Genomic DNA, 22,627 nt, shown 5'->3' with positions numbered 1-22,627 from the left:
TGGCTTTAAAAATATGACTAACAACCATTATATAAAAAGATAATAACCATTATGTTTTACTGCCCCCTTCATGACTCATGCATTTTAATGCATTTTTTCCCATTTGAGATGAGCTAGGGCCCAGAGAACTCTTTTTGTGTAATAGAGTTTCAGTTTGTTTTCTGATATAGCGGTGGACTGTGTAGGGTGACAGAGGTACAAAAGTACTCCACAGTCATATCACAGTATATTTATTTATCCCAGGTCACACACATTCATAAGTGGTTTATGCCCTTGCCCTACAAAGACTGACATTTCTCTGGACTCCCGGAATCTTTTTACAATATTATGTAAAAGGAATTATGTATGATGAAAGACCAAAATTATTTTTTAAAAATAATTTATTGTCAATTCCAGTGGCGGCTCCTGCCAAATCTCTCAGTGGGGGCAATTGTTGCGATGATGGCCAAGGTGACCCGTTCAATGGGTAAATTAAAGCTTAAATAATTAACATCTTAAGACATCTGTCATTTTCCCCTTACAAATAACTTTGAACATGGAGAGAGACCAGCTTTACCATCAATCATAACATTAAGTAAAGTCTTCACCCTAACAATTTAATTCAGTCTTCATCAGATTTCATCTTTATTTTATTTTAGGTGCAGCAGATCCAGAATAAAGATTGGCATCGGGGCTGATGTGCAATGAATAAAGAAGTACAATTAAACAATAGGGGAGATACAATAAGTGCAATCACAATTCACAATTTAAAAATTATATTACTTACTTGTAATTTACTTGTAACTTATATGATTTTCCCCCTTTTGTAGATACTTGCTTGATGTTTACATTTGGTCTGGGTGGCCCTAATTCTTAAGTTACTAATTTATCCTGATTACTACTACGACTGAATGGCATTTCCCTTAATGACACAATGGAGTTGCTCCGAACTGAGGTAATGGTAGTCATGTTGACGAGATCGCTAGCTGCTCCAATTATCGCTACACTAGGTTACGTGTGACGCAAGCACGTAAGTGCGAGCCCTCCCGGAACCCATTCAGATTGTACTGCAGCACCTGCAGTTAAAAAAAAAGAGCCTTAACATGAGTCTATGAGAGCAATCCGGGGCGATTTTCAGTCAGACTGAAATTGCCCCAAAAGGGGCGGTACTGTACGGAACACAACTCCACGCTGATTGGACTACGATATTCGGAGGCAAGACAGACTGTCCAGAACAGTCACAGCTGTGATAGAAAAATTTCTTCCCTGTCGCCCTTTGGTGGTGCGTCACCCGATCGACATATGGAACGAGCCGCCCCATGTCAATTCTGTCATGAAGTTTGGCACAAAGTGTTGCGCCACAGCTCATCTTTGCTTGCAAAAACTGAGCCGTAGGGAGGTCCTGCTTGTTACCAATTCACCCTGTTACCAATTCACCTGCTGATTATGGAATGCTTGAAGTTATACTGTCAAATTTGCATTGAAGGAATCAAATTCAATAAAGCTGATCAGCCAAAATATTAAATAATTAAATTGTTTTTTTGTTTAGAATAAATATAATTCTTATTTAATAAAGCTAACTGACTTTTTTTATTACCCTTTTAAAACCCATATTCATTCATATGTTTTCATATGTATTGTATTTATATATGCTCATAGTCACAAGCTTATTTTCTTTGTGCTGGATAAATAACAATTGATTGTAATGATGTGTTATGAGGTCACAAAGATTATTACACAGCCCAATGGAATGCATACTATTTATTGTTATTATTACAACAAACATATACCAAACTTAAAATGTTGTTATTTTTTACTTGTTTAGTAATAAAACACCAGTGATAGTTTAAGAACTATCTGTTCTCTTGTGGAAGAAACTAATCATAAACAAAAATAAAGCTTGAATTCTAACCCATCATTTATAAAGATTTATGTCTTATTATTTTCAGCATGCTTGGGCATGTTGTGTTATTGTTTGTTCCATCTGTTGCCCCAGCTGTTGTATTTTAGGATTCCAGCTCTCTGGAGAATTAGAGCATATTTTCACTTCTTGTCTCTTATGGGAAGAGAAGATAAAGTAAAGAATGAAGCGTACACTGGAGAATCTAAAGAATTTTTTTTTTCATTTCATTAGACTTGTGCTTTAAATATTTTATTTTGGGTATGTGACAGATGTTTTTTTTTCCAAATATAAACTGCTACAACTCAGATACATTTGTCCTGGTACTGACCCTGGGATTGACAATGTACTTGGTAAAATTTTCCTTAGGGTGTAGTAGAAGGAGGCCAAAGGATAGCTTGTATTTTTGTTTAAAACAAATTCTGAGAAGAAACCCCTCTGTGTGATTAAATGCACTATAACAGAGTGTACTTTATGGACTCTTGTGTAATTTTCTACTGTAGCATCCATAAATAGCATAAAAGTGATCCACAGATTTTCAATAACTCACTTGTCAAGACACGTTTAAATTAAATCAATCTTATGCAGAGTGACAAACATCTCTCTGCTTGTGTTGCACAAAGTATATTAAAGGTTTTGGGAATTTTTGTCCATACTAGCATGTGGAAAACACCTAAAGTTTTTGTTTAAACTGACTTTTAACATTAACTAATTCATTATAGCACAGGGTTTAATTTCTGCCTTAAAAAGATTAAAATAATCAACTACAGAATTCTCAAAAAGCTTAGAACCAAACAGCTAATGCAAGTTTAGTCACAAATAGATACATTTATTAAGTAAAGTTTGTTACGTTTATTTAAATGATGTGTGTGTCAGAACTGAAGCAATAGTCATTAGAACAGTAAATACACCTTTAGATTTCTAGGATACTTAAAACACTTCTGTGTTAATACATCTGTGCCTATAAGAATGTGTAATTATATTTTCGTTTGGTTCTATTTAAATCATATATTCTAGATATAACATATCCATGTTTGTACTGTGTTTATTGAAACAGTCCAGGCAAATTCCAAAGCCTGTTCATCTCACTGAATGTTCAAAATTCAAAAATAATCAAACCCATTAGGCACGAAGGCAAATGTTTTAATAAGAACTGAATGTACATACACATACACACACGTTTCCTGTGTAGCAGCTGTGTTGACAACAAAACTGTTAATTTTTGTCCTACCTGTTACAGGTGCTGGATTATCAAATCATTACTGCACAGCAGCAGTGTTTTCAATTTAATGTCTTAGTGTTCTGCTATGTTGCCAGTGAAATCAAATTAAATAAAATTTATTTGTCAAATACATTGTCATACATGGTACAATCGGCAGTCCAATGCTTTGCTAACTGCTAGGAGTAATTATGGCAACAAATGTAGAGAAAAAGAGAAAATGTAAATTACCATCTGAATTACCAAATAAAGTACAAAATAAATATAAATGTAGAAATATATAAATACACATACAGTGTATCACAAAAGTGAGTACACCCCTCACATTTCTGCAAATATTTTATTATATCTTTTCATGGGACAACACTATAGAAATAAAACTTGGATATAACTTAGAGTAGTCAGTGTACAACTTGTATAGCAGTGTAGATTTACTGTCTTCTAAAAATAACTCAACACACAGCCATTAATGTCTAAATAGCTGGCAACATAAGTGAGTACACCCCACAGTGAACATGTCCAAATTGTGCCCAAAGTGTCAATATTTTGTGTCAACATCACGGAGCTGGTGGATGTTAGACACCTTGAACTCCTCCACCTTCCACTTGTCAATTGGGTTTAGTCCATCACCTTTACCTTCAGCTTCCTCAGCAAGGCAGTTGTCATCTTGGAGGTTGTGTTTGGGGTCGTTATCCTGTTGGAAAACTGCCGTGAGGCCCAGTTTTCGAAGGGAGGGGATCATGCTCTGTTTCAGAATGTCACAGTACATGTTGGAATTCATGTTTCCCTCAATGAACTGCAGCTCCCCAGTGCCAGCAACACTCATGCAGCCCAAGACCATGATGCTACCACCACCATGCTTGACTGTAGGCAAGATACAGTTGTCTTGGTACTTCTCACCAGGGTGCCGCCACACATGCTGGACACCATCTGAGCCAAACAAGTTTATCTTGGTCTCGTCAGACCACAGGGCATTCCAGTAATCCATGTTCTTGGACTGCTTGTCTTCAGCAAACTGTTTGCTGGCTTTCTTGTGTGTCAGCTTCCTTCTGGGATGACGACCATGCAGACCGAGTTGATGCAGTGTGCGGCGTATGGTCTGAGCACTGACAGGCTGACCTCCCACGTCTTCAACCTCTGCAGCAATGCTGGCAGCACTCATGTGTCTATTTTTTAAAGCCAACCTCTGGATATGACGCCGAACACGTGGACTCAACTTCTTTGGTCGACCCTGGCGAAGCCTGTTCCGAGTGGAACCTGTCCTGGAAAACCGCTGTATGACCTTGGCCACCATGCTGTAGCTCAGTTTCAGGGTGTTAGCAATCTTCTTATAGCCCAGGCCATCTTTGTGGAGAGCAACAATTCTATTTCTCACATCCTCAGAGAGTTCTTTGCCATGAGGTGCCATGTTTAATATCCAGTGGCCAGTATGAGAGAATTGTACCCAAAACACCAAATTTAACAGCCCTGCTCCCCATTTACACCTGGGACCTTGACACATGACACCAGGGAGGTACAACGACACATTTGGGCACAATTTGGACATGTTCACTGTGGGGTGTACTCACTTATGTTGCCAGCTATTTAGACATTAATGGCTGTGTGTTGAGTTATTTTCAGAAGACAGTAAATCTACACTGCTAAACAAGCTGTACACTGACTACTCTAAGTTATATCCAAGTTTCATGTCTAAAGTGTTGTCCCATGAAAAGATATAATGAAATATTTGCAGAAATGTGAGGGGTGTACTCACTTTTGTGATACACTGTACATATACAGTATATATATTTTTATATATATATATATATATATATATATATATATACAGTAACATAACTTTAAATATAAAATTTAATGGGGAAAAAATATTATTAATACATTTATCATAAAGTCATAACTGATACTTAGCAGGTAGCAGTATTGTTCTTTAGCATATGCAGTTCAGAAATACAAAATGGTACTACAAATGGTATTATTGTAATTTTGAAATGTAAAAATTACAATAAAAATAATAGTTTGCTTGATATTATATTTAAAATTGGACATACATGCAGATTCATAGTGACTTTAATACTTACTGTTGTGTAAATGAACATAGAAATTGTTGTAATTTGCTTTTTTTTGGTGCTGGAGTTGCTAATGTTTTTATAAAGGATTTTTTATATGAATGGTTTAAAACTTTGTGCGAGTTCAATCACTTTTCACCAAAAGCAGGGCTTTCTAACTTGGCAGAAGTTGGCTGCAATATACTCAGGGGACATTTCTAGAGAATACACAGGAAGTTTTGTACAACAATGCTACTACACATTAATATTATTGATTTATCACAATATAGTAATTTTAGCAAGTACATCTATATAAGTACCTAAAGCTTCAAAGGTGCAGTAGCAGTAACATGAATTATCTCAAATTACTTAAGTATTACATGTATAAAAGTACAGCACATGCAAGGTGTTAAGAAAGTGGCTAGCTGACTGATGTGTAAGCTGTTTTATAACTTTGGTATTTAATTTAGCTGGTGTGGCTTCAGATTTTAATACCAACCAAACAGTAGCTACAGCTATCCCAGGTTGGTATATAAATCTGCAGCCACATCAGCCCTTTGAAGCCAGGATTGTGTACAAGGAATATATGGTTATTGTGTTGTGATACCCTGCTCTACACAAATTGCAAAGTCATGTATTTATTGAAGGTGACCAATGTACTTTATAAGCACTGGACAGCACTGTAGACCATTTTTGGATAAACTGGATCTCTCTCAAGCGTATCGTTTGGATACATTGTACATAGTTGTGATGTAGAACTGCATTTGTGGTTTATTTTTACTGAACATAATGACACTTAAACTAAAATCATAATAAGACATGTAAACATACTGCAGATAGCTAAATATTTTCTTGAGCCAATTTAATAAAATAAAATTAGCTCAGGGTCCAAATGCACAGTGGGCAACAACTGACATATAAGTCAAAACCCCATTTCCAGAAAAGTTTGGACATTTTGTAAAATGCAATAAAAACAAGAACTTTTAATTAACTAATATAAATACAATACAAGATTTCCAAAGTTTTTACTGACTAACTTGTATTCTTTTTTCTAGGTTGTACTCTGTAATTATAAACAAATTAGAATTTGATGCCTGCAACACAGTTAAAACGGGTTGGGACAGAGGCATGTTTACTGCAGTTTATGTCAGCTTTTCTATTAGTTAAACTTTTTAACAGTTTTTTTAATTACGCACATTAATTACACAGTTTGGGCACTGAAGATACTGACTGGAATGGCCAAAGCCCCACGATGGAGATGGCACCCTGACCAGGATAAAGTGGTTGATGAAAAATAAATAAATAAATAAATAAATATATAAATAAACAACAATAAAAAAATAATAATAATGACAATAACAATAATAATATTTTTTTCTTGTCATCCAGATTTAACCCAGCCCAGGTCCTAAAAATTAAAATAAACTAAAAACACATACATTTACAGCACTTAGCAGACGCCTTTATCCAAAGCGACTTACAGTACTATTACAGTATACAATCTGAGCAATTGAGGGTTAAGGGCCTTGCTCAAGGGCCCAACAGCAGCTACCTGGCAGTGGTGGGGCTTGAACCAGCAACCCTCTGATTATTAGTCCAGTACCCTAACCACTAGGCTACAGCTTGCCTTCACATTACTGAAGAGTGTAAAAGTGTTTTGAAGGAAACACAAACAGAGCAGGACAATAGCCTGTAAACACGAGAAAGTTCTGATGACACTCACTGCAGTTATAGTGTACAACCCCTGGCAAAAATTATGGAATCACCACTCTTGGAAGATGTTCTGTCAATTGTTTAATTTTGTAGAAAAAAAATAAATCACAGACATGCCACAAAACTATCATTTTTCAAAATGTCAACCTTCTGGCATTAAGAAACAATAAAAAAAAGAAACAAATATAATAGTTGTGGTCAGTCACAATTGCTTTTTTTAGATCAAGTAGAGGAAAAAAATATGGAATCACTCAAATCTGAGGAAAAAATTATGGAATCACTCTGTAATTTGCAGTTTAAAAACAAAACATCTGCAGCAGATTAGATTTGCTAATTATTCTTCAGTTTAAAAAGAGTGCTCACACCTCGGAGAGCTGTTGCACAAAGCAGATTGTCATGAATCATGGTTCCAACACAAGATATGTCAGTTGAAACAAGTGAGAGGATTATAAAACTCCTTCAAGAAGATAAATCATTGTGGAATGTCGCAAAAGATGTTGGTTGTTCCCAGTAAGCTGTGTTTAAAATCTGGACCAAGTACAAACAAAATGGGAAGGTTGTAAAAGGGAAGCATACTGGTAGACCAAGTAAGACATCAAAGCATCAAGATAGAAAACAAAGCAATATGTCTTGAAAACAGAAAATGCACAACAAAACAAATGAGAAACAAGTGGCCGGAAAGTGGAGTCAATGTCTGTGACTGAACTGTAAGAAATCACCTAAAAGAAATGGGATTTACATACAGAAAAGCCAAACAAAAGAACCTAAAAAGAAAAGAACAAGGTTAAAGTAGGCTAAAGAAAAGCAATCGTGGACTGTGGGTGACTGGATAAAAGTGATCTTCAGTGATGAATCGCGAATCTGCATTGGGCAAGGTGATGATGCTGGAACTTTTGTTTGGTGTCTGTCCAATGAAATTTATGAAGATAACTGCCTAAAGAAAACATGTTAATTTCCACAGTTGTTGATGATATGGGCCTGCATGTCGGGTAAAGGCACAGGGGAGATGGTCTTCAATAAATGCCAAAGTCCACATTGAAATTTTGGACGCTTTTCTTATTCCATCAGTTGAAAGGATGTGTGGTGATGATGACTTCATTTTTCAAGATGATAATGCATCTTGCCATAGGGCAAAGGACGTGAAAACTTTCCTTCAAGAAAACATATAATGTCAATGGCATGGCCTGCAAATAGTCCAGATCTCAATCCATTTGAAAATCTCTGGTGGAAATTGAAGAAAATGGTCAATGACAAGGTTCCAACCTGCAAAGCTGATCTGGCAACAGCAAGAGACAGTTGAAGGCAGATTGATGAAGAATACTGTTTGTCATTAGTTAACTCCATGCCTCATAGAGTTTAAACCATTATAAAAGCCAGAGGTGGTGCAACAAAGTAATAATGGTGCAGTGTTTTCTAATGATTCCATAATTTTTTCCTCAGATTTGAGTGATTCCATATTTTTTTCCTCTACTTGATCTAAAAAAAAGCAATTGTGACTGACCACAACTATTATATTTGTTTCTTTTTTTATTGTTTCTTAATGCCAGAGGGTTGACAGTTTGAGAAATGATAGTTTTGTGGCATGTCTGTGATTTATTTTTTTTCTACAAAATTAAACAATTGAAAGAACATCTTCCAAGAGTGGTGATTCCATAATTTTTGCCAGGGGTTGTAGAAAACAATGACAGCTCGATTCGTGGAATCATTTGGATTGACAGCTCGGGAGGGTTGTGTTTTCTGCTCTGTGATTGGTCAAAAACGGTGACTCTCAAACAGATACCGCCCACTTTACTCAACCACCCTCCTCTTATCAGTGTTGACAGGTAGGAGGAAGGAACACGAGCGGTCCAAAACAGCTTATTTAACACCGAACAAACACTAATGTTCTCTCAGTTCAGCGGTACACTCCGGCTGTCTGGAACTAATATTCTTTACTATTTTTAACCTTATGAACTGAAATTACACTTTAGTGAAGTTTAATTCAAACTTCGCCGACTTGTGTTTAGATATTTCACGTGATATAACCGCAGTGGCCGGTTTGTCAACAGTAAGCCGTCAAAAGTGTTTATGTGTAGCTGTAACATGTAGCCAGGTTATGGTAAAAAGTCAAACTAACTAGTCTTTCTAGTAACCGCATTCATTTACTTCATATGGTTTGTTTTATTTACTTGTAAGCAACTCGTTGTAAGCCAGTATGTTTCCGCTGGACTCGCCCTGGAACATTTCGTTCGCTGGGTGCGGGTTTCTCGGGGTTTACCATGTCGGAGTTGCGAGCTGTCTGCTGGAACAAGCGCCGTTTCTGGTTGAAGGTGCTCAACACGTCTATGGAGCTTCAGCAGGTGCAATCACCGCTGCAGCACTGGTTAGCGGGACATGCATGGGTAAACCATTTTACCTTCTTTTTTTTACTATGTCAACCCCTTTTACATGTGTTAAACATGTAAACAAAGAAAACTGATTTAAATAACAAGCTTTTTCAAAATGTAGATTTTAGTATAGATGAGTCTGATGATGTCTGTTTACTGCCCCCCCAATATTCAGATATGCTCAAAATGCCCCTATATACTTAAGTAAAAATCATAAATATATTTCGTTGTGGGTATACAATTACTGACTGTATCCCCTGTGTTTCTCTGTATGCTGTGTCACTCTCCTGTATCCCATTTATCAGTCGGAAGGAAACCCCAGATGAAAGTTTGTTTGTTTATTAGGATTTTAATGTCTGTTTTACACTTTAGTTACATTCATGACAGGAATGGTAGTTACTCATTACACAAGATTCATCAGTTCACAAGGTTATAACATGGACAATTTAGTATATCCAGTTCACCTCACTTGCATGTCTTTGGACTGTGGGTGGAAACCGGAGCACCCGGAGTAAACCCACGCAGACACGGGGAGAACACAGATGTTATTTGGGTGGTGGATCATTCTCAGCACTGCAATGACATGGTTATGACACTGGCATGTAACATGTGCAGCAGTGTTGTTACATTTTTTAAGTTTAAAAATCTTAAAACTATTTGGCTTCTTTATTAGAAACACACCCTATTAGAACTCGTAGGAGAACAGTTTGAAAGTTGGAGCTATTTCCTTTTTTTTGTGAGCAATGTACGTTAATCTGACCCTTCCTGTTTGTTTTATATTTTTGTCCTGTTTTGGCACTATTGTTCTCCCAGCATTAACACTGAGGTGTGTACAAATCCCAACAACAATGCTGCATGTGAAACGCTCATACCTGTACTACACATACTACCATGTTAATGTCATTGCAGTGCTGAAACAACATCTGGTCAGTGGTGGTCTATTCTTTTCAATTGATTAATGAGGTACAGTAGATGACAATAAGTACAGAGCAACAGTCAGCAACAGCAACAAAGTGCTCAATACAGGTATATGCAGAAAAATGTAACATATCTAGCATGACCTATACGTGAAGTAAATCAGTGTTGAGCTTGCAGTTTGTGTTTGCACACTTCTAAATGGGATCCTTTTACCATGTTTTTTTCAGGAGAGGCTGGAGCCAACTTTATCAATGTTGCAAAAGAAGCACGGAAGCGGTTTCTGGGACCAATGCACCCTGCCTTTGATCTAGTGAAGATTATGCGAGGCATGATGCTACGTATTTTGGCTCCTGATGCATACAGGAAGGCCACAGGCAGACTGGGCATCTCCCTCACCCGTGTTACAGATGGGGAGAATGTTGTTGTGTCCCAATTCAACAGCAACGAGGAGCTGGTGCAAGTAATATAAACAAACACACACAAACAATACATTGTAAATTACAGTTGAAAGTTGAAAAAAGTTGAAAGTACTGATATACAGTGGATATAAAAGTATATGCACCTGGTGGAAGATCACAAATGCTTGCAATACTAAGCTCTGTGAGACCCCGCCCCTAGCAGGTGAAAAGAAGCAATTGATTGGAGGTGGGGGTGGCGGAAACAACTAAAGAGAGATAGAGTTATAGTTGGCCAGTGGGTGCAAAGCTTCTTCCACCTTCATTGTGACCTATAACCTGTACAATTCAATTAAAAAACTAACTGAATTTTTTAGGGGGAATAAAAACACTTGCATAAATATGCACATCCTTTAAGTCATACTTTTGTGGAAGCAAATTTATGACAGCATTTAGTGTTTTTGGGTAGGAGTCTGTCAGTATGGCACCAGTGGGTAGCACTGTCACCTTACAGCAAGATGGTCCTGGATTCATTTTCTAGGTGGAGCGGTCCAGGTCCTTTCTGTGTGAAGTTTGCATGTTCTCCCCGTGTGTTTCCTCCGGGTGCTCCGGTTTCCTCCCACAGTCCAAAGACGTGCAGGCAGGTTAATTGGAGATACTTAAGTTCCCCTAAGTATATGTGTATGTGTGTACGACCTGTCCGGAGTGTTTCCTACCCTTCGCCCAGTAAATCATACCCACTGTGACCCTAAATAGAACAAAGTGGTGGTAAAACAATGAATGAATGAGTGTTTATAATATGAAAATACTCTACTAAACTGTTGACCATTGCCTGCTGAACACTATTATTCCAAAACCTGAAAATCCCTAGTAATTGATCTATACAATCATTGAAGTAATCAATAATAATTTGACAACATACATTCTAATAATAACGATAATAATAATAGCATCTCCTCAATTTTATTTTTTATATTATATTATTTTATTTGTGTGTTTGTGTGTTTTTCCAGGCATGTGTTTGCAGTGCCTTTATTCCTGTGTACTGTGGCCTCATTCCTCCTGCATTACAAGGAGTGGTGAGTAATTTATCTAATTTTTACTTTTATTATCATCATAAACTCATTTCATTAAATGACATCATAGTCTAAGAGTTTTTTATAGTGCATGTCTAAAGAGCTAAACGTCCTTGGTATCAGCCTAGAAGTGGTCACAGAGCTATTTCTTTAGCTGTAGGATTCCCCCAAACTACAGTGTGAGCCATTTTTTAAACCAGCTATCATGCCAAAAACAAATAATAACGTCCGTCATTAGGGGACCAATGAATTTCACTCTTTCTCAAAAAATGAATGAGAAGAAAATAAGATCTCTCTGTAAAGCTGAGGTATAATTAAGTTATGCAGCAGGACAAAGTTCCAAAAGCAAGGTCACATCAAAATTTGGGGTGATCAACAAAGTGACATAATACAAATGTTGTAGTGAAATTTTGTTAGCAGCTCATGACTGATAACTTGTGTGATTTAAAGATGTTTTGAATAAAAAAGTGGGCCAAAATTTCTCCACAAGGATGTTTTTTACTAATCTGTTGCTGTTATTTTTGAGTTGTGGGTACCATGGGAATTCCCACAGCCTCATGAACTTTTATCTAATTTCTTTTTTTTCTTCACTAGATGTGTTTTTGCCACATTTTTCTACCCACCTTCTGTTTTTTACAACTTCTTCCAGATGTTAACAATTACCAAAGTCTGAATTCTAGGCAAATGTAATAAACCTTAACAAACTTACCAGGCAAGACTTAATCTTTTTATGAACATTTACCACACAAAACACCCACAATATTATGAAACAAGACTTAGATGATTCTCAGATCAGTGAGTCATTTAGGGAGATCACGTTCTGGTTTTGCAACTACTTGAGCTGTAAATAGATATGTCCCTGTTAACTTATCTATTGCTATGCATGATACAAAGGTGCTATGTTTTCACATTATAAAAAGACACAGTACTAAGATGCTCTCATATCAGGCAAGGATTAAGAATTTTTGATCTAGGCTACACACCAGCAGTACATGGCATGTGGCTTGGCAAACACATTTCCCTTCTGAAAGTTTTTTCACTGAATGAAATATGGCCTCTGCATTCATGCATCCATGGCCAAGTGTGACAAAAGTCAGAGCGTCCCAAAGGATGTTGTCATTTTCTTGTTTTTATGGTACCTAGAAATAAAATCATGAATCAAACTTTAAATATTTATTCCATTATAGCAACTCATATTTTGGAACTTATAAAAGTAAACAGTGCCTTGTGAAAATATCCAGCCCCACAAACTATTTATATATTTTATGAAATATTCCAGTTGGTCTACAACATTTTAAAAACAAAAGAATTTACTAATTACTGAACTGGTGGACTGGCTTAAATTTTATGCAGCACAATTAATAGTTAACAATTAATCAAAATAAGAAGTGTTTGCACTGACACACTTGTATGTAAAAAAAAAAAAAAAAAAAAAAAAAAAAAAATATAGAATGTAATGCCTGCAACACATTATCTGGATTTACTAACTATTTTTAAAACATTATGTATGGCAGGTGGTAAAATACCTAAATTATTTGCTATCTTGTGTTGTGAAATGTTCTTTTTGAACTGATTCAGAATTGTTTGGCACAAAGTAATGAGCCAAGACCCATAGTTGCTTGCAAAGATACCCAGTTTTATACCCTCACCTGTTACCATTTCACCTGCTTAATGTGGAACAATTTTAAAACTTTTTTTCAACTTTTTTGAGTGTGATACAGTCATCAAATTCAAAATTTGTTTATATTTAAATAATCCAATTAAATTAGTCAGCCAAAACATTACATGTAATTTTGTTGTCAGTTACATGAAGGTTTATGAGAATGCACAAATCACAAATTCTTGTTTTTCTTGCACTTTACCAAATATCCCAACTTTCAGAAATTATAGTTCTACTTCATAAGGATAAATCGCCTATTTGTAAAGACTATATGTATGGTAGAAACCACATAAAAAATGAAAATGGTGTCAAATGGCATTCAAAACAAGGTAAGAATTAAATGATAGAAAAGCAAAATCTGGAATGGATCCAGAAGGGATGCAGGACCTTCTTAAAGGCAGTGAATATTCCTTAATCAACCGAAAGAATTTCTTAGTAAAGAGGTAACCTTTTTATGTGACCTCTTCAATTTTAGTCAACTATTCATTATATCCAGTATGTTACATCAAGAGGACCCTTATGCCAAGAGTGAAAGGAAAGACCCCCCCCCCCCAGTATAATTAACAACCTTGGTCTTAAATAATTATCAAAGCATGATTTAAAGACTTTCTAACAAAGTATTATTGGACGAAGGGACAGAATTTGGAAGTATAGTGAAATGGGCTAAAAATGCCGTGTTCAAATTTTCTGGCTGTAATAACTGACAATGATGGCTAAATTAAATACTAAAACTGTTTTAAGTAGATGTACACTTATTTTATCATAACAAAAATGTTGGAAACATAATACAACATAATACTTTGAATGTTTCACTCTCTCTTTCTCTCTCTGTAGCGTTATGTGGATGGGGGTATTACTGATAATTTGCCTCAGTATGAGTTGAAGAACACAATCACCATTTCACCCTTCTTGGGAGAGAGTGATATCTGCCCTAGAGACGTCAGCTCCACCAACCTGCATGAGCTCCGATTTACCAACACATCCATACAATTCACTGTTTCTAACCTGTACAGAGTCTCTAGAGCACTGTTCCCTCCTGATCCACAGGTAAATACAACATAATAGAATAGAATACAATAGAATGCCTTTATTTGTCATATATACATATACAGACATACAGTACTACAAAATTCTTTTTTCACATATCCCAGCTTGTTTGGAAGCTGGGGTCAGAGCAGAGGGTCAGCCATCGTGCAGCACCCATGGAGCAGAGAGGGTTAAGGGCCTTGTTCAAGGGCCCAACAGTGGCTGCATGGCAGAGCTGGATTTAAACTCTCAACCTTTCAGTTGATAACCCAAAGCTCCACCCACTAGGCTACCACTGACCCTTAACCACAACTTTAAATGGGCACCTTTATGAGCTAGACTTACATTATATAAAAAACTATATGATGTAAGATTTACAAAGCTGAATACATGACAGGGCTGTCACCTAGAACCAGATGCAAAGATGCATAACTTGGTGTCGAGACCCAAAAAAATCTAGATATTTGAGCAATGGAAAAATTAGTATTGTCAGTATTCACCATGCATACTACATTTGTGATTTGTGCCTGGAGGAAGCCAAAGGATACCTTCAACCCACAATGTCTGATGCCAACTGTTATGATGGGAAATCCACAATTGTATGATTAGTAATGTGGTGGAAATTACATCCAGTTGCTTTGAATGATTATATAAAAGGCAACAAAAATGAGGCATTTATTCAGAACCAGGTACAAGCTCTGGCGCAAACATGCTTTCCAAATTATGTGCTCATATTCCCCAATGACATAGATATACACATTGTTAAAACTATTGAGAAGAACAGTAAAATGAAGTCAGCTACAATGGGCCTGAATTATAGAGGGCACAAATTATAGAATCATGCCAATATGCCATGCCAACTCTGTCTGACCGAGGGGGCATAGAGATGCAGATGATTAACGTGACAATTTCTTTTCAGAAATTTTTAAATAAACATATAGATAATGTATTCAGTAATTTATCACTTAATTATTTGTGCAGAATACACACATTTCATGTCGATGTGTAATTTTATTTATAACCCCAGAAATGTTCATCCCGGTTTTTTCCCCTCTATATCAGGTGATGAAGACCATGTGCAAGCAGGGCTACAAAGATGCACTATACTTCCTGAAGAAAAATGGTAAGCAAAAAAAAAAAAACATTTACACATTATTGATTTTCTGGTAGGGCAGTATGCTTTCCAAAGGAAGAACAATACCAAGACTAAAAAGACTAACAAAAGGGAAAAATCAAATAAATGAAGAAAAATATTGGAAACAAAGTAACAAACAAATGACACGAAAACATAAAAAGTGGATAGAACAGGAATAGTGCAGAACTGAGAACAGGTTGTCACAACATGACAAGCTGCGCCAGTGAGGGAGAAACTGTGATATACAGTTACAGCATTTAGCAGACACTTACATTTATGACTGAATATAGTTTAAGCAGTTAAGGGTTAAGGACTTTGCTCAAGGGCCCTACAGTGTCAACTTGGTGGTGGTGGGGTTTGAACCAGCAACCTTCAGAATATTGTTCAACTTAATCACTGAGCTACCACAGCTTCCACCTGGAGTAAATTAATGGTCAGCCAGGCGCAGGTGCCTTTCAGTTAAGAGGAACTACACGTTAATCATCTGTGCCTCCATGGCCCATCTGCCGGCCAGATTTGGGAAGGAGTTTAATTAGGCATTTTTGGCTATTCCTAGGGGCAACAGTGTAGAAACTCACAGCAAGAGTTTGTTTCTTTTTCTGTGGTTTGCATGCTCTCCCTGTGTGTGGATTTCCTCCGAAGTTCAAAGACATGCAGTTAGGCCAATTAAAGCTACTAAAAGTAAGTGTGTGTGTCTGCCCTATGATAGACTGGCGACCTGTCCGGTGTGTTTCCTGCGTTATGCTCAATAAATCAAACCCACTATGACCTTGATAAAGTGGTGATAAAACAGGCAATAAATATATGAATGCATGGTCTTAAAATGCAATTAAAAATAAGATTAGACAACTTTTATAGGGCCCTACGTCAGCATTTATTTCTGTTGTCCACTCATTCTGTCATTTGTTCTTTACATTAACTAAGCCCTCTCGTGACAGAACTGTTTCACACTACTAAACTAAAACTGTTATATGTTTTTCAGGTCTGTTGCAGTTTCGCGGACCACACCACCCCCTGAGTAATAATCATGTGAGAGGTGTGGAAGACTCTGAGAATGAGGACACTGATGAACGACGTAGTGGGGAAGGGGAAACGATGCCTAACAACAGAGAAGAAGTTTTTGACCACTTACCGCTACAACTTCATAGAGGTATTAAGAGACATATAACATGCTATGTGTGCAGGCCCACTGCAATGCAGCCTGAAACTCTTCAACAATTACTCCACCTTAGTTTATCTTAGCCAGTGGCTAAGACTTTAGGGCTATATGCGGTATGTTAGTAGATGGAAAACACTTCTCTTTTTGTAATGGGGCAGGTCGCACCTCAGCACCGAGGTACGAGGTGAAGCCCTGCACCTGCAAGAATTGGAAATGAACCCAATGTGCAGGATGCTTAACCAAGGTAGAACAGTACTGTGACTAAAAAGCCACAAACAAACTGGTAAAGAGAAAATAAAGAAGACACAAAATATCCACACCCCACAAAGCAGAATGAGAATAGAACAGGAATAGTGCAGAACTTAAAACTGGTTGTCACAATATGACAAGTTGCTCAGACAGTTCAACAAAGACAACAAGGTAAAGAGTAAATAGAGGAAACACAGAACAAGCTGAGGACAGCAATGCACGGACAAGACCGCCACTTCACCAACTCGCTCCAAAAGAGATGTCACTCTGGCTCTGAGGGCAACTCACTCGTCCAGTGTGCTTATGTCATGCCGCCAAAAAGAGTATAAGTGTCGGTATCTGTGCTGGCAGAAAACCAGACCGGATTGAGCCCAGCAAAAGTGAGGAAGAAACCATGATTAAATCCACATCCCTTTACCTGGAGCAAATTATCTCTCAAGCTGCAGGTGACTGTTGGTTGAGAGAAACCATTATTTGCACGTCCATGCGGGGGCTAATTTGCTCCAGCCTTAAATGGCATGGCAGATGGGCATGATTTTGTAATTTGCACCCTTCTGTGAGCTCCACAGCAAGTTCTTCTGTAACACTTTTTAAGTACAATGCCACTGGCACATAAAATATATATATTTTTTTTCTTTTTCTCTCTCTCTAGCTCTCAAAGAGGCATGTAAAGAAAGACAAACTCGCTTGCAGTCTTTGAACAACACATTACCTGCCAGGATGTTGTCAGCCCTTTTTATACCATACACACTGCCGTTGGAGTCAGCTCTGTCACTGAGTATAAGGTACAAAACAATTGCCTCTGTAGAAAAGACAGTAGCTCATTTTATGACATTTGCATACTAGGAGGGGTTTCCTAGTTCAAAACACAAAAAGATTATGTACAAACCTCATACAGTAAAAGTTAAGAGTTAAAAGTATATAAAAACAAATCAAGCACAAAGCAATTTGCATATCTTTTTTGACATATTACATTCATTTACATGAAAAGACTACGAAGACAAAATGTATTTCATGTATTTATATTTAGATATGTTCTGAACTGTCATTCTTGCTTAATATATCACTTCAGCTTCCTAACAGTCCGAGGGTCTACAATGTTTTGTATTGTGCTTTCTAATTCTCCAAACATTCTCAATTTAAGACATGTCTGGTCTGCAGCCAGGTCAGTCTGACTCTTGCTCTCTCTTAATATGAAGCTGTTGTAACATGCACAACATAGGCATGTTACTGGACTAATGCCTAGTTCACACTACACGATTTTTGCCCTGATTTTCACTCGCTGAAGAGAGATTTCTAGCATGTCAAATATCTGGATCTGAGTCGCACAACTGGCAATGAGTGCTATGTCGAACAGCCAATGAGAACGCAAGATACCGTGTGAGGAGAAACGCAGGGGAGGAGTAAAAAGGTGGGACAGGGGCATAATATAGTTTATATCCGAATACATTGCCATACACACAAGTTTTACAGTATTTCTGACCTTATCATTCTCTACAAAACATAACACCAATGTTGCATTGCAAAAATATTTATTAACCTCCAACTCACTATAGAACAATCCATACTGTTCGTGTTGCCAAATCCACTCAGATTCATTTATTTTTTCTCCTTGATTTTACGCTGCACATAAGCACACAAACTTTGATCGCTCGCTACTTGTTGACGTGTATTTTTGGACGATCATTAAACCCCTCTTCACTTCTCGCGTTTGTTTTCGTGACAAAACATAGTTTGGGAGACCAGAGAAGCTCGCCTGCGATTCCAGTTGGTGATAGTTCGTGTAGTGTGAAACCCCTTATCGCCGATCAGTCGTGTAGTGTGAAAGCCACACCAACTTGAAAGACTCCCGATTACAAGAGATCCAGTTGTGTAGTGTGAACTGTACAGAGACCTGACGACTTGGAAAGTCGTGTAGTGTGAACTTGGCATAAGCAGCCTGGCATCACAGTTTCAGAGATAAGCCAGTTTGCCAGACAGAGGAGCTGGTGAATCTGAAAAGGAAGAAAAACTTCCACCTGGTGTGAATTAATGGTCAGGTGAAGGTGATTGTCAATTACCTGCAATTATCTTTGTCCTCTCTGCCACCCAAAATGGCAATGCCGAAGGACATGACACTTAACGCGAGTCACTGCCGAATTCATTCAGCAGATGAGTCAAGTTATATTGAGTTAAGGTATTAGGCCACCTTGTGCCATTTGTCTTTTTTTAATCATTTTCAACATGATGAACCTGACCACATTACTTTTCTATATTTTTGTAGATTAGTGCCTATGGTTTTTGCTACTCATTTACATATTTTTTTTTTTTTGCCATGTGTAATACTTTCTTGCCATCTAGATTCACATGGACATTTTCATCATTTTTAGCATAGTAGCATGTTATTTGCTTAATTTAACATACAGTACACCATTCTTTTTCTGATCATCATAAACTCACATGTTTGTAATTATCTAGTGTTGTTATGACTGTTAGAGGAGAGAGTAGACGGAACAAACACATATTTTGTATGCTTCTCAGAGCATGAAATTGCTACACACAGCAAAATACTAAAAATGCTCCAACTTGATTCTTAACCACTTCTATAGTGTCTGTACTACTACTGTGAAGGATTGCTTCAATTTTGTTATTTACTTCATATCCAAGGTGCTCTGGTGGCGCACAGATCTATTGATCTATTACACTGGGATCTGTCTGGGAGTCTACATAGACACGATTAAATATATATGGGAGAGAAGTGGCCGAAGCCTTGCAATGGATTGGTTCCTTGTACACTGTATTCATCCTTTGTGACCAGTGTTTCCCGGCGGAACCGGACTTTCCGGGTCTTTGACCAGGATAAAGTAGCTGAATAAAATGAAATGAACTTGATATTCTTCGTTACTTTCCTTAGCAATGTTCTAGTATCTCAAACTAGGAAGTCACGGAGGAACTGTGTAAACAAATGTAAACATTTTAAATGTCTAAAATCCACATATGCATTGGGTGTGGTTTCCCTAGCTACAGACAGGATGCCAATCCATTGTTAAATGTAAGCTCTGCATAAAATTTATATATGAGAGAAATGAGAAGACATGGTGGAAAGGAAAGTAAGATTTTATTTATACAGGACTCCTACTTAATGTTGTTAGATTTTGTAATTAAATTATGCTCTGTCAGGTTGCTGGAGTGGTTGCCAGATGTTCAAGAAGATGTGGGCTGGATTAAAGAGCAAACAGTAAAGCAACTACAGCGTTGTCTACAGAACACCAGAAGAAGTGTGTCCCAACAAGTCTCTGCACGGTGAGGATGACACAAATACACAAAAAAGACATGCAAAAAGGTATGCACATACTATGCCCCTCTCGCTTTACCTGTCTGTCCTTCAGATTCTCTTATCAGCTGGAGTTAAGGCACACTCAGTCAGCACCGGAGGCATTCAGCACTGGAAGTCTGCTGCCGGGATGGGTGCGTGGAAGGAGCTCCTCTGTTCTGGAAGCCATCCATCGATTGGACCAGTACCAGCGGCAACTCCTGCCAGGCCTCTTTTGCTTGAATCTGGACCTGCGTGGCTCCTTCAGTGCTGGATCTTCTCCACCTGTAGTCTCTCCTGTACAACCTGCACAGATCAGTGAGGAGACGGAGGAAGGGTTGACCATGCGTCCTGTAGGGCCCTCTAACCACAACTTGCTTCCAGAGAACCAGCAGCTGGAAGACAAACACGCTTCATAATGCGCTTTTTGTCTCTGTACCCAGAGAATTGTGAAACAAGGATCTGGTTCTTTCTGAGTGAACAGCTCTAAAAGGGGGACTTTGAATAAGAACTGGCAACCTCAGCCATTTGTAAAGTCATATAAAAATGAAAGAGTACATTATTCATTTTATTTATTTATTTTTTACTAATTGCTTAATACTGGTCAAGGCTGGAATACACCCTGAACAGGGCGCCAGTTAATTTCAGAGCAAAATACACTCATTTTGCCAATTTTTACTTGATATGAGACTTCAGCTGTTCAACAGATAATGGTTACTGTTGTCTGATTGTACTCTTCATAATGCACTATTGATTTTTAATAGGAAACAGATCTAGACTGCCGGTCTGGCAAGGCAAACACCTGCACTGTTTTAACAAAGCCATGTAAAATGAGGCCTGGCATTGTCTTGCTGAAATAACTATGAACTTCTAAGGAAAAGCCATAACTTTAATGGTCTGTTTCTCTATAAAATCCCAATATGTTATGCAGCACATATAGTCATTTTACACATATGCATGTCACCCATGCCGTGGGCAGTGATGCACCCCTATACCATGGCTGATGTTGGCTTTTGTACTTTTTGCTGATAATCTGGATGGTCCTTTTCATCTTTGGAAGGAAAAAAACCCTCAATGTTTTTGCAGAAATAAGCTGAATCGTGGACTTATCTGACCACTGCACACACTTCCACTGCCTTTCGGTCAATCTGATGATCAACCTCAAGGGTCACACACTTTTAACATGGTTCTGGCTGGATATCCTGAATCTTTTTACAATATTATGTATCAAAGATGGTAAATGACCCAGATTATTTGCAATCGTGCATTGAGAAATGTAATTTTTGAACTGATTGACTAAGTTTGGCACAAACTGATCCAACTTTGCTTGCATAGACTGAGCCTTTGGTGAATCCTCATTTTAGACCCATTCATGCTCATCTGATATTCAGGACTTTGATTTTGGTATTATATTAGAAATGGCAAAACTAGGATAAGTACATCCTATAATTACAAACTGAATGTTTGCATTCAGTGTGGTTAGTAGGACGGACTGTTGTGAAGTAACTAATGCAGTTTAGGTCAGAAGAGATGTGAGATGTTTTAAATTATGATGTACTCATGAAACTAACTCAGTATTGTATAGCTGATTCTTACTTTTTAGTAAATAAATAAAGTAAATAAGTAAGTAAAGTTGTATTTTATTTTGTTTTGGTTGTGAAGGAACCATGTGTATTGCCATGGTTGTTTTGCATGTATTACAGAAATTTTGTTTGAACATGAATGTGTTAAGAATGCATAGAGCAAGTAACTATGAGCTTTAATTGTAAAAGTTAGACTTTCTAAAGAATGTAAATGTGGAAGACTATTCTGGATAAAATGTATATGCTTTTCAGTATTGCTGCATGCTTTATATAGGGTAAATTAAAAAGGAATAGTTTGAACAATGTTGGCAGTTATGTGATCATGTATTAATTTAGTGCATAGTACAATACGTTTCAGTAATGGATGTATGAACTGTGAGGTAGTCCTGCTCCTAGTTGGTCATACTTCTTCTGCTAATTCTGTTTATTTGTATATAAAATGGGAGATAACACTGTATGTTAAATTTCAAATACTTTATTATATAGTAAATATAGTCTCTATATACACAATAAATTATTAATAAAAAGTTGTATTGTTCTCTTATATTTTGAATTTAACAAATAATAACAAATTGTGACAATAACAAATTGTAACAAATTATCTTATTCTCATCTTTATATGAGCCATACTATTTCACTAGAAGGCAGAGTGCGTGTGCTTGACTGAACTGCCTGCAGTCCACATCTTTGTATAAAAGCCATGCTGTTGTAGGGCGTGCAGAATGAGGACTGGCATTTTCTTGCTAAAAATAACAATGGACTTCTTGAGGAAAAGGCAACACCTTGCTGGCAACATACACTGATTAGGCATAACATTATGACCACCTTCCTAATATTTTGTTGGACCCCTTTTGCTGCCAAAACAGCCCTGACCCGTTGAGGCATGGAGTCTGACACCTTTCTATCAGAACC

The 22,627-nt window shown here is 37.4% G+C and overlaps 1 protein-coding gene across 1 annotated transcript; it reads left to right on the top strand.

The window, feature by feature from the left end:
* The first annotated feature begins 8,729 nt into the window (after positions 1–8,729).
* Positions 8,730–22,242, top strand: pnpla2 (patatin-like phospholipase domain containing 2). Its single transcript, XM_062993389.1, has 9 exons — positions 8,730–9,237; positions 10,368–10,600; positions 11,549–11,614; positions 14,106–14,318; positions 15,360–15,420; positions 16,415–16,582; positions 17,493–17,625; positions 20,000–20,122; positions 20,209–22,242. The coding sequence occupies exons 1-9, from the start codon at positions 9,051–9,053 to the stop codon at positions 20,549–20,551; spliced, it is 1,527 nt and encodes a 508-aa protein (XP_062849459.1). The 5' UTR covers positions 8,730–9,050; the 3' UTR covers positions 20,552–22,242.
* The last annotated feature ends 385 nt before the right edge of the window (positions 22,243–22,627 follow it).

The sequence above is a fragment of the Trichomycterus rosablanca genome, chromosome 1 (assembly GCF_030014385.1).
Source record: "Trichomycterus rosablanca isolate fTriRos1 chromosome 1, fTriRos1.hap1, whole genome shotgun sequence".
Lineage (NCBI taxonomy): Eukaryota > Metazoa > Chordata > Actinopteri > Siluriformes > Trichomycteridae > Trichomycterus > Trichomycterus rosablanca.
Note: the sequence above shows the minus strand (reverse complement) of the source record. Positions and strands in the feature narration are given on the sequence as shown.